Raw genomic sequence first — 13,287 nt, forward strand, 5'->3', positions numbered from 1 at the left:
TATTGGGGAAAAGCTCATAGAGTCTCTGTCTTCTGGTTGGAAGTGAGAGGGTCTCCATTTTAGTCAGACTCCCACACGCATGGGTGATTCCTGCAGACATCTTGCAGGTTAGGTGCATTCAGATACTTCTCATCCAAATGGTTTGAGATGGAGCATTTGCATTCCTAGGTTCCTGAGGCTGCTCAAGGCCAATCCCAGAATTCTTCTCTCATAGAATCTGAGAGGCAGCTGCAGTGGTCACTTCAAGGCTCTACGAGATCCAGCCTTGGCTGGGTCCTCCAGGCTCCAGGTCCTCTGCCTGGCTGGACTTAAGACTCTGAAACCAGCAGAGAGGCACATTTCCTGTGAAACCGTAACTAAGAGCTATTGTCCAAATGCTCAGTGATGGATGAGCAGGAGCAGCCACCGCAGGAAAGGCAGGTTCCTTCTAACCCACCCATGCCTGGGGTGATGGACATAATTTCAGATAACTGCACACTTGGATTAGGGACACTTGGAGGAGAGAGAGAAGACCAGGTGCAACGGCACCATAGACACAGTGATGGGCTAAGCCTCTCCTTCCTCAGGTATAACCATTTAAACCACAGAGGGCTGACACTCTAACCTGGTGATAGACTGTTCATCTTTTGGGACTTTGAAGAACTCAGGGCCCAGGGAACACTCTTTATAACCATCAGACCCGAGCTTTGTGATCTGTCCTGTACCTGTGAGCACCCCACTTTGGTTTATTCAGCTATTTCTTTGGTTCAGAGGCATTTTCACTAGCTCTGAATCTGGGGCTTTGTGTTTTCATAGAGTTGTCAGCACTCCTAAAACTGTAAGATCCCCTAGAAAACGTTACATGCTTGTGTCTCCCAACCAGCATTCGGAGAAAATGCCTAGACAGATGTGTAGGGCTTTTGGGGGGAAACCCGCACAATAACGGGCCTCTTTGTGTGTTTGCCTGAACCAGTGAACTCCGGAGACGGCATCGACTATAGCCAGCAGAAGAGAGAGAACATTGGCGACCTGATCCAGGAGACGCTGGAAGCCTTCGAGCGCTACGGCGGGGAGGACGCGTTCATCAACATTAAGTACATGGTCCCCACCTACGAGTCGTGCGTGCTCAACTAGTGGCGGGACATGGGACGGGCGCGGGTGTCCCCGCATCCCCGTCATCTGTCTCTGCTGCTTTCGGCATCTCATTACTTGTGACTTCTACAGCTTTCTTTTCTACAGCTGCTAAAATAGTGGCTTATGGGCCATTGGACCGTTAGTCCTATTGAGAGCAAGGCTTTCCAATACATAAATAGTGCCTGTTTCTTAGATTACAATAGCGTACTGTGCTTATTTGTTCTAAGAGAAGAATTGCCTCTTTATACAGCTCGGACAGAAGCAGGAGTCCGAGTTAAACCTTCAGTTGTATAGACAATAAAACTATAATTTTCATGCGCAATTCAGCAATTGCTGTTCTGTGTCTGCCTGCCCTGAGGGTGATGTCAGAGGTTGCAAGGGAAGAGTTTATGCTGACTGCTTAATAGGTGTTTGTCATGGAGAAGAAACACCGGTTGCACAGCACCTCTCCAGCAGCTGTGCAGAACAATGTGCTTTGACATTCAATAAAACTGTTGAATCTCTATTCCATTTGCAGAAGGACAGTTTTGCAGCCTACCATGAACCTCAGCTAGGAACGTGATTAATGCTTTCAGCCCACTTGTCATTGGGGCTTGGGGGGGGGCTTATCAGCTCAGGTTTGGGGAGAGTGGGGGTTGGAGAAGAGTAGGGGGCGTGTGCAAAATGTAACATGGCAAACATGATAAAGGATGCTAGCGTGAATCCTTGTCCCTCCGTATTGTGACATGCCTTATCCGAGGACCTGGTGTGTTATTGACAAGATGTCATCCAGCACTTTGCTCAGGGCTTTTGATCATTTTTGAAAATGATTTTCATGCATCTTAATGATTCCTTGGCAATTCTCCCTTCCTTTGCGTCCCCTTGCGAGGTGGATGGGTTCTCCTCTCTGTAGGTCTGAAGGCAGTATTTTGGAATTTTATTGAACCCCCCACTCAAAACAAAAGACAAAGAACATGTACTTTTTCATCCAAGTGAGAAAGAAAAAAAGGCGCCCAAAGAGAAACCCAACCGTAAGGCAATCAGCCCCAACAATGGCTTTTTAGGCATGCCGGGTGCTGAGCTCGGGGCATTTGAAACTCAGCCCAGAAAACTTAATAAAGACGGAACACTGACTTTGCACACCTGAGAAATGCTCTAACTGCCCAGAAAGGCATAGCCTAAAGTATCTCATTCTGTAGCAAAGTACAATTTCTGCACAAAAGTGAAGACATGGAATGTGTTCCGCCATGCACCCAGCGTTGGCCTCGAGATCGTCACTAATTATTTAAGACTCAAGTTTCCAAAGGCAAACACTGAATTTGAGAACTGGTTCATTATTCATCTTCCTTGATGACTGGCTCAGCATACGAAATCTAGCATCTGAGTAGCTACTACCACCTTGCTTCTGTAAGCATTTTTTTTTTTTTTAGGATAAACAGAGATGCATGACTATGTAAAACAAGTTGGCTTTCCTGTATATTTGGAAGAGGCATAGTTAGAAGTAAACACTAACAGGTTAAGGCAGCTTTTTCTCCAAACTATAATGTTCATTTACACCTATTACCTCGTGTCCTGGCATCACTGATATATTTGAAGGGATGCCAAAATCCATGATTCTTTCAGAAACATAGTGCCTTCTTGGTACCTTCCAAAGTTCCTACTACAATTTCCTGCATTATTTTGGTAGAAGACAGAAGCAAGGCTGGCCTCTCATAGAAACAGGCCTGGCTTCTGGCTCTGAGGCATGTTCTTGAAAACTACCTGTTATAGGGAGCAAGACGATTCCTCCACTGACCCAAAAGCCCCAACTTTGGCTTGGAACTAATACATCAGGTTCATTTTCCAGCTCTCACCTACCAGTTCTGCTGCCTTGGGCAAGTTATTTAACCTGAGTGTCAGGTTTCCTCAGCTGTGAAGTCAAGATCATTCCTACCTGTAGGAATGCGGTAAGGACTAAATGGTGATCCATGTGAAGGGCCTACTATACTTTCGCATACCATTGGCCTTTTATTTCAAAGAGAAACATTATGAATAATGACCAGTTTTTTCCCCCAGCAAAGCAATATATATTTGGAGAATCTTCAGACAATATGGTACTTCCTCCAAGGCAATAATGAGTTCTTTGTCATAAGGACATAATTTTGCAGAAAACCAAAATAACTCCATACATAGCACCATGTTCTCTGAAGAATTCTTCTTTAATACGTGTTTTACCAATGCAGAAATAGAAATGGCCTGCTTTTCAAATTCTACCTAGGTTTGTCTTCTACTTCTCCCAAATAAATTCTGATTAATGCAAAAGAAAAGAAGGAAATGTCAATAGGTTTCAGACCTTTGCATGGCACAGTGGCTTCTTTTTTACACAGCTACATTTTTACACTGAGACGTCCTTTTAAAGGTGTCAATGGGAATGCAGTTATGAAAAGTCAGAGAAATGTCAAGCATTGGTGTCATAAGCAATGTTTTTTGTTTGCCTGTGTGTTTGTTTGTGACTGTGGTATTTTTACTGGAAGATGCCATCCAAGTGTCACAGTCAACGGAAGCCGTCGGTAAGGCCCTGAACGTGAGAGTGAAGATCTAGGGGAGAACTCTGAGCTTGGTACTCAGGAGCTTCAGAGCCCAAAGCAAGTCACTTAAACTTGATTTCATCACCTCTAGTAGTCTCTGCTTCCCAGGGTCGCTGCAAGGACTGAATGGTCGATGCGGGAGCACAGTGGCTAGAGCACAGGAGTAGCAACCTAGCTGATGTGGGTGTGAAATCTCTTCCCACCGCGTAACTGCCTTGTGACTTTGGGCAAATTCTCGAAACGCTCGAAAACTCAAATCCCTCATCCTGGAAGAGGCTCTGCAGTATCTTCTTTGTAGATTTGGGTTTTTTTGTTTGTTTGTTTGTTTGTTTGTTTTAAAAGGTATTTATTTTTATTTTTTTTTAATATTTTAAATTTATTTATGACTGTCACAGAGAGAGAGAGAGAGAGAGGCAGAGACACAGGCAGAGGGAGAAGCAGGCTCCATGCACCGGGAGCCCGACGTGGGATTCGATCCCGGGTCTCCAGGATCACGCCCTGGGCCAAAGACAGGCGCCAAACCACTGCGCCACCCAGGGATCCCTTCTTTGTAGATTTGTTAACAGCATAGCATGAAATGCATGTGGTAAGCTCATCAGGGTGCCGAGTGGGATGATGGGCGGATCATCATGGGATGGATTTTGCTGGGAAAGCAGCTTGCCCAGGGCCTTCTACAGACAGGTAGGTACTCCATCCATGTGTGGTGCATGGGATGGTGCAGTTCTCATTATGTATAATGAGGTTCCCATTGGCCAGGGGCTGGTCTCTGGTCCCCTCATAGTCATAGGTCTAGTGTACAACACAGGACCTGGTGAGAGCTTCCACAAGCCCACCCGGCTGCCCAGAAGTCATTACAGAAGGCATGCCCTCACCTGCAAGCCTGGCTTGCCTTTCCCCCCACATTGGAACAACAGCACATAATTTATGGCCCCGCTAGATCTGCAGAATGTCAGGCAGAAATACAAAGTGCAAAAGTTCTGCGAAATGGTTGCATATTGGAGAATAGGATTTTGAAACTGAAGATCTCCTAAACAAAGAAAGCTTTAAGTCCTTCTGGGTTTGCTTACATGAGCTTTCTAGAGAAGTTTCGGTGTAGGCTTTGGGACATCTCAGAGCATTGTAATTTAGAGAAGCAATAAATGAAGTCATTTTAAGTCTATTTCAATGCCCACTGCATCTCTTACTTTTTTTGGCTATGTTGAGATGTTTATCACTAGCCCTTCACAAGCAGAGACTGGGAAGCCCAAGACTGATTTTGTTTTAAAGAAATAACATACCTTGGGAAATATTCCCTGAACATTTTTTCTAAATATAAATTTCTACTCTCTGATAGGATTTTAAATGGAGTCAGAAAATCTCAAATGTTTTTTAAACATTCGATTCCATGAAAGCAACCCTTTTCTAGGAAAGCACCATTAACCAAAGTTTATCCAAAATGGGACACTTCCAGATCCAAATTGAAAATGACCATGTTCCCATTCACACGCCAAGACAATTCACATTCACTATTTAAATATCTGGGGCCCGGGAGGACCTCTGTGCTCACACAGCCAGCAGTACTCCAAGCCTGACTGGAGCCACTTGGGCAGTAAATGTGTATCACGGTCCACCTCCCCCTACCAGGTGTCCCACTGGGGGCCCTCACAGAACACCATACTCTTCTGAAGACCCAGAAGGAATGGCTATCCCAAGCTCAACCAACCTACTTTCTTCTAAAATAAGGTATTTGGAGTGCATTAAATTTCTGATTTCTCCTTGTACACTAGATTCAGCATTGCTCTGCTCTGCTCTGCTAATGAGGGCTCACCTGTGCTCTAAGACAGAAAGGCCTTTTCAGAAGGGGACTGTGACCTCATGCCACTACAGCTATTTGTAATCATGCTGGGTTGTTGTTGTTTTTTTTAAAAAAGATTTTATTTATTTATTCATGAGAGACACAGAGAGAGAGACACAGACATAGGAAGAAGGAGAAGCAGGCTCCCCGTGGGGATCCTAATGCAGAACTCGATCCCAAGACCCTGGGATCACCGCTTGAGCCAAAGATAGATGCTCAACCACTGAATAACCCAGGTGCCCTTGTAATCATGTTGTTTTAATACAAAAGAAACCACAAGCATCTTCTCTGCCCTGCCACGGAAAAAAACAATAATAATACAAATGTGCTTGGTTTAATCAAGAACACTTTCCACAGGAAGATTCATATAGGTGTTGAATCTGATTCTAAAAATATCTCGCACCGTCTTTGTCTCTCTAATGGTCTTAAATGTGTGAGTGTGAGATCTAAACCCCACATCAGGCTTTGTTTCTGAGAAATCCTAACAGTCGTTTGCCCCTTCAGCCCCAGCGTTGACAATGGTATTAAGCGGAATGCAGTAGCTACATAGTCAAGTGCAGGAGGTGGCTGGGCTCCATTTCCTCAGTGAAGAATGGTTCTATTGCCTGTGCTCCCACAATGTTACCTGGTCTTCCATCTCACTACTGATGTGGTTTGTGTCTTCCCTCAGGTTGCTTGCCAATTAGCTGATTCTCCTGGCCACTAGTTAGTGATGATATTTGGTGGAAAGTGCTCTTTACACCTTGGCTCATTTACATTTCTTTGTTTCAGGAGCTGGATGTTTGCTTTCCCCAGTGGGAGTATTTTTTTTAAGGTACTTGGATCCTTTATTCGTTTTTACTTTGCCAAATCTCTGCAAGTTTCCATCTGGGTGAAAGGGTCTGTTCTTTTCCTGCATTCCAAAAGGGCTAAACACATATCACTGCCGCTTCGCATGTATTTAGAAAACCGAGAACCATTCCCTAGTTTTGCCTTCAGAATCTGTTGAAACTCTGCACTGTCGACTCAGATAAGTGCACGTGGCACACCGTACTTTGGCGACAATTTCAGGGCATTTCCAGATGTGTCTGTCCCCATCTATGCACCATGGGATGCCACATTAAGAGTGCTTTTTGTTAGGAGGGGAAGCTTGTTGCACTGAGAAATGGCAGAGAATGTGCTATGTACCCACTTAGTGATGCGCCCATGGGGAGATGAGGACAAATCCCATTGAAGGATGAGCCTGCTGCTTGGGGAGATGCACTGATGCTCAGACTTGCCACTGCATCCTGTCTCCTGTGCAGGCTCCTTCTTCTCTTCCTGACCTCTACTAGGTCAGGGCCTCATGGCTCAGGCCTCAGTCCCCCTCCCCTTCTCTACCGGTGTCCTAGGTCACCTCACCCAGGCCCAGGGCTTCCAATGCCATCTAGACACCCCTGATTCTTTTTTTTTTTTTAATTTTTTATTTATTTATGATAGGCACACAGTGAGAGAGAGAGAGAGGCAGAGACACAGGCAGAGGGAGAAGCAGGCTCCATGCACCGGGAGCCCGACGTGGGACTCGATCCGGGGTCTCCAGGATCAGGCCCTGGGCCAAAGGCAGGCGCCAAACCGCTGCGCCACCCAGGGATCCCTAGACACCCCTGATTCTCACATCTAATGTCCACTGCCCAAATTCCCACTGAACGTTTCACTTGGATGTCTAAAGGATGATGAAACCAGACATATGAAACCACACCCTCCTCCCACACCCAGCAAGGTCCAGCTCAGGCAACAGGAATCTACTTCACCACTTACTCAGGTCAAAATCCTGCACTCCTGCCTGGCTCATTCTCTCTCTCTCTCTCTCTGTCTCTCTTTCTCCAATCCCACATCCCATCCATTGCAAGTGCTGTCTATAGAATCATCAGGGTGGCCCCGTATCTGCCTGTGTCCCAATCCCTTCCTCCCATTCCAGTTCAGCCACCACCTTGCCTCACTTCTGTTCCACGGGGACACTGTGCACAGCAGTCGGTGACCCTACAGACCCAGAGCCCCTCAGATGAGCAAGCTGCTCCAACCCTCCAACGGCCTTCCCCCTCCCATCCCTGAAAGTGACTCCAATTGTCACTGTGGCCGACTGCCCCCTGCGCTCGGTGGCCCCTGGCTACCCCTGACCTCATCTCCCCCCACCTCCCATGGCCTCCTGGTGTCCCGCCTCTCTGCATGCCGCCTCTGCTGGCCTCGTCCCGGCCCCACAAACATGCAGATCATTCTGGTCTCAAAGCTCTGCTCCTGTAATCCCCTCAGCCCAGCACACCTTCCCCCTCATGTTCACTCAGCTCCCTCGCTCCTGGTCTCTGCTAAATGTCACTTCCTCAGAAAGACCTTTCTCAGCCCCCTTTCCCTCCTACTCTCTATCCTTTATTTTACTTTACTTGCCTGGGAACACCGACAAGGATCTGACACGCTAGTGCATGTTCACATGCTTGTTTATGGGAGGCGGGCAGCGTGAGCACAGGAGGTTCATTCTGTGCATGATGGTGTCCCCTTGGCATGAGGCGCGGCTGGTGCAGACTCAGCATCCAGTAAACACCTAAGGCAGTGCATGAGTGGCCCTTATAAAATGGCATAGATGGCCCACTGTCAGGCCAGTGTGTCACAGACAGCCTGGCACACTGACAGATGGGAGACACGGGACTACTTGGGGTGTCCTAGGAGAACAACGATCAATCCAACAGAAGAGTCAGAGGATGCTCAGACTTGGGAAAATTTGAAAAGGTTCTGCTGTTATTGGGACAGGCATTCATTATTCTGTTTAAACCAAGTCAGAGGAAAGTGTCCTACATATCCTCCCAATCTCCCACAAACACAGGCCCGTCTGGCATCCAAAGACAGACGCACAGCCTCCGTGTGACCTGTCACATCAGCATGGCTTTGGCATGTGGTGCCGATTGCGGGCCCACCATCTCCTCTTCCCACACCTCGTGCCAGGTTCCTCCAGGAAAACCATACCAGGCTGCCCTCCATCAAGGTCACTTCCAAACACCCACAATCGTATGAATATTTCCTTGGGGGACTCAGCACAAATGTCCATTTAAAATCTATGTTCTCAGGATGCTAAGCAGAAGCAGCCATAGACACCTGGAGTTACCACTCAGCATGTCTGAGCACGGTGGTTCTCAAATTGGGGTCCCTGGCCCAGCGACAGCATCAGCTGGGATCTTGGGAGGGGTTCATGCTCCTGGACCCCCACTCAGATCTGCTGAAGCAGAACTCCACAGTGCAGCCCAGCACCTGCATCTACGCAAGTCCTCCAGGGGATCTGATGCCCCGTGAAGTTGGGGAACGACAGTTCTAAACTAAGGTCTTGGTCCCAGACATTGATTCCAGCCCTTCTGAAGGCCTGTCTACACTAAAAGTCGATTATATTTGAGGCACAGGTCTCCATGGGCCCTGCTTTCAAGCCTGGAGACTCTTGCAATTTAACATTAGGCATAGGACCCTTTGGGGAAATTAATTCAACATAGCCTTTAAGAGTGATAGGGAAGCTTCAACTTCCCTCATCAGGAAGATAACTAAATTATCCTCAGTCTAGAGAACAAAGAGGTATACCTTAGAAAAATATGGTTTAAATCAACTGATAAAAAGCCAATGGTAAAAAAAAAAAAAAAAAAAAAAAAAGTCGTTTTTGTTTCAAGTGTTACCAGGAAAAAAAAAAAGGCTTAAAGTCTTGCCGTCCAATATCACATTTCCAAATATCCAATGCAGTTGTCATCTTTATACTTGAAGTTTAAAAAATTGAATTATTTATTTTAAAACAGAACTTCCTAGTGAACTGCTCAGAATTCAAAGAATTCGATCAGCTGTTCTGAAACAGCTCACACATCTCGTCAGCAGCCGTGCTCCCTTCCTGGCGCCTGTGTTTGCATCTCCCCACGGCCTCAGTTTGTCTCTGAGGCTAGAGAGAGCCCCTGCAGCTGTGACTGTCCACAGACGGCAAGGCCCACGGGGGTGCCTTCGCTCCACTCAGTGCAAACTAGGAGCCTTCTAGAACCAGAGCTTTAAATGGCCTTTTGTCTCCTCCCTTGTGCAACCGGGGCGGTGAATGCTACATTGAAATGCAGCAAGAAAAATGTCCTATAAAGAACGTTATTGACAAAAAGGTAAATTTTTAATCACTCATCAGTAGGCTCCATTCAGGAGGGGGGAAGATGTCATATGAGTAGGCTTTCCCATTTCCCCTAGGAACCCTCCGTGTCAAAAGAATGTTTTCAGTGTAGAGGGAACCCAACTGCAAAACATTCCTGAAGTGTGACAGTCTCGGCCCCAAATCTAATATATTTGGCGCATCTTTGTTTGCTGAGGGGAGCAAACTATACTCTGCTGAGGTGCCTTTTTCCCCCTCCATTCAGAGCATGACAGAAATGACCCAAACAAGGAAGTTGATTAACATGCTCTATTGGGAGGGAACAGACTGAGCTTTTCTGGACTTGCTTGAATATTTACTGACGTCACTCACAGTAAAGGCCACATATCTAACAAATACCACAGCGCCTCCCCAGAGGTCAGAGTCCTGGCTGAATAAAGCCTTTCTCTGGAAAAGACCCTTCAGAATCCACCACGCTGTTAAATGCATGAAGGGCTTCTGCTTCTCCAGCAGTGAAAGGGGTGACCGGAAGGGCCTCTCCAGCCCTGGGGGGTCAGCGGGCTTTGGTGGGATAACACGGGTAAAAATTTACAGTTCTGTACCAGCGTGGGGATTATAAGCACCATGGTCAGGGGAAATCAAATATTCCAGTGTGTTTCTAAAAGGGAGTACAATCTGAATCCCAACCTGTGTTCACAGTAGGTCTAAGATACGTAGACCAAGATCTCAGGGGCTTTGTGACGCCTTGGTGGTCTTCTGGTTTAAAAAAGGTGGGAGGCATGTGTGGATGGAGGGATATTCTGGACTGGCTGGAAAGGGAAGCAACCTAATCCCAACATAAAAAATAAAATTAAGTCCAGTGAGGGGCTGTGGGGCAGAAGGGGGCAAGAAATGATGGCTTGTGGGGCACCTGGGTGGCTCAACGGTTGAGCATCTGCCTTTGGCTCAGGGTTTGGCCCCAGGATCATGGAATCAAGTCCCTCACCCGGCTCCCCACGGGGAGCTTACTTCTCCCTCTGCCTATGTCTCTCATGGATAAAGAAATGCAATCTTAAAAAAAGAGAGAAATGGTGGCTTGGGATTCGGTTGTGATTCAGGTCAAGTTCTACATTGTAGCTCCACCACCAACTTGCTGGATAATGTTGATCTTTCCATATAATCCTCTGAAGTCTCAGTTTCACCACTTGGAAGATGGAAGAAAGAACATTTTGGAAGGTTTTGGAAGGATTAAATGAGGTATCTTGTGAAAACCACTTAAAACTCTGCCTGAGACCTCATCTCTCAATAGAAGAGCTACCGTGTAACACAATAAGAGAACAAATGATTCTAATGTACACCTAGACACCGCACTCTGGGAGCCCAGACCCGATCATCTCATACCTCAGGCCCTTCAGGTCACAGTGAAACAGCACAGGATCGAGGACGGGTCGTGCGTGGGCGCCACGGAGCACGGTCTCTGGTGTCATGTGGACATTACAGCCCTGATCAGAGGGCACCGCGGGCACAGTTTGAGCAGCCCAAGTGCTTACGGCTAAAGAGACCAGGGCACAAGGCTAATTTTTTCTTCTGTGTTTCCCACCGTGAAGGGATTTGGGTGTTACTACAGAATACCAGAAAGCATTTATGTGTAGCCCCAGTGAGCACTGACTCCATTGCATTAAAATGTGTCCTCAGCATTTTATTCGTGAAAACGTCAGCTCGGCTCAGCTCACCCTACGGAGACGCGCGGCCTGCTTTTATTCTCGAACACCTCCAAGTCCTCAGGACCTGCGGGCGCGCTGGCTTCCTTCTCAGCCTCCCCGTCCCCACAGCACCCCCTCCTCTCATTCCCCTCTCTGTCCCTCCCGGGCCTTAAAACCGGATCAATAGTCAGTAGCCGGACATTTTAGTTTTAATTTCCCAGGAACCATAGACATAAAGCAGAGTGAGAGGGAGCCAGGATTTAATCACGGGTGAGATTGAATTTGTGTGTTTTGAGCTCCCTAGGAAAGTTGTGATTTCCCGATTCACCCTCCCTCCTTCCATCCCCAGCTTGGCCGGGAGGACCACGCTGCCTGGTGCGACCGCCTCCTCCTGCCACACTTGGGGTGAGAGGCTCACTGCAGCCCAGCCCCACATCTCTCCAGACAGGGGCAGAGCCAGGTGTGGCAGGTGTGGACACGGCGCCCTCAGGTGGGGAGGAAGCCAGGGGACGTGTGGGGTCCGCGCTGGCCTTCGCGTGGGCTGTGACCGTCCCTCCTTCCCGCCAGGCTCCTCTGTGGCTAGGGCCCAGGCCGTGCTGGGTGTGCACCCCTGCCGCTCACTGCGCCTGTGCCCCTGTGCATGGGGAGAAGGGTCAGGCATGACATCAGGACCACGAACGAACCAGGACAGGTGGCGGGCACACGGGCCACTGGAGGACAACGTGCGGTGCAGAGTCACTGGGCGCCACCCACTCCGTAGAGATCGTTGCTAACACAGCATCCCCCACTTCCATTTCATAAGATGAGTAAACGGGCTTTGGGAGAAGCTAGCGAGCTGGTCCAAGGCCACACTCCTGGGACCCAGTGATGCCCAGAGCCGGCCCCAGGGTCATGGGGCTCCTGACACCCCAATCCTCCCACACCATGCAACCTCCAGCTTATCTGTGGGAGGCCATGTGGAAGCAACATCAGCTCCCCTCCACCACCATCCCCGCGTTGAAGGTCCGGTGGACACCCAGGGTCCATGTAGTATTCAAGCCTGACTCGAAGCTGCCCCACCTCCCAAGGACCTAGAGACTTCCCTTCTCTTCCGGAATATCAAGTAGGGCCAGGGACCCTCTGAGACCATCCCAAAGGGTTCCTGCAGTGGGCAGGAAGCCAGCCCCCAGAAACTTCGAAGTCTCCTACAACAGTCTGCAAATCCCTATGACAAAATCAGCCCTTTCAAGAGGTGAGGAAATGATGCACAGCGGGTCATCCAAAGGCCAAAGCACAAAGTGGGGAAGGATGTCTTCCACAAACACCTGCTCCTCGCTCATGGAGGCATTCTGCGTTCCTCCCTGGAGCCTTTACCCTCCACCCCCAGATGCTGATCTACTTCCCTGTGGGGTTCAGAGCAGGACAGTGCCCCTCACTGCTCCAGGGACTTTGCTCAGTCTCCCGTCCCTATGCCCTGTCCCCTTCCCAGTGGCACAAAGGGCCTGCCCTGAGTTGGACTTCAGGAGGCCTCTGAGCAGCACAGAGCTCTTGGCCACTAAACACGTAAATCCTCTGGGCCTGTTTCCCCTTCTGTAAACTGAGGTGACAGGCCTGGGTCTCGATCGCACACGTTGGACTCAGAGTTCTACCCCAGGATCCCAGAAGCTAGTGCGCAGCGCACTACGTCCCCGCCCAGCTCCTCACGGCCCCTCCGCCGGCCTTTGGAAGGCAGACTCCAATCTGGGCCACCCTGCAGGGGAGGGAGCTGGCCCCCCAAAGACGCTGCAGCCCCTGCCCCCCTCGTGGGGCTAAAGCTTTTCTTCGGGAGGAAATGGGACTTGGCCAAGGTTGTCGGCGGGGCCTGGGAACGCGCCATTCCGGGCGTCCTGTGCCAGCCTGCAGCCCTCCCAGGCTCGGGCCCCGGCGCCAGTGGCCGCTTTCCCTGAGGCTCCGAGGGGCCGGCCGGCCTCTAACACTTTCTCACAGTCTCCCTGCTGGAAGGACAGCTTGCATGGCGGTCACGCA

At 48.9% G+C, this 13,287-nt stretch overlaps 1 protein-coding gene across 1 annotated transcript in view; it reads left to right on the forward strand.

The window, feature by feature from the left end:
- The window catches only part of PACRG (parkin coregulated), a 519,397-nt gene extending 517,976 nt beyond the window's left edge, over window positions 1-1,421 (forward strand). Inside the window, exon 5 of the mRNA XM_055309543.1 lies at window positions 953-1,421. Coding sequence (XP_055165518.1) covers window positions 953-1,113 — 161 coding nt within the window. The 3' untranslated portion in view covers window positions 1,114-1,421. The remainder of the gene's footprint in view (window positions 1-952) is intronic.
- The last annotated feature ends 11,866 nt before the right edge of the window (window positions 1,422-13,287 follow it).

This window comes from Nyctereutes procyonoides, unplaced genomic scaffold (assembly GCF_905146905.1).
Source record: "Nyctereutes procyonoides isolate TBG_1078 unplaced genomic scaffold, NYPRO_anot_genome, whole genome shotgun sequence".
In the NCBI taxonomy this organism is placed as follows: domain Eukaryota; kingdom Metazoa; phylum Chordata; class Mammalia; order Carnivora; family Canidae; genus Nyctereutes; species Nyctereutes procyonoides.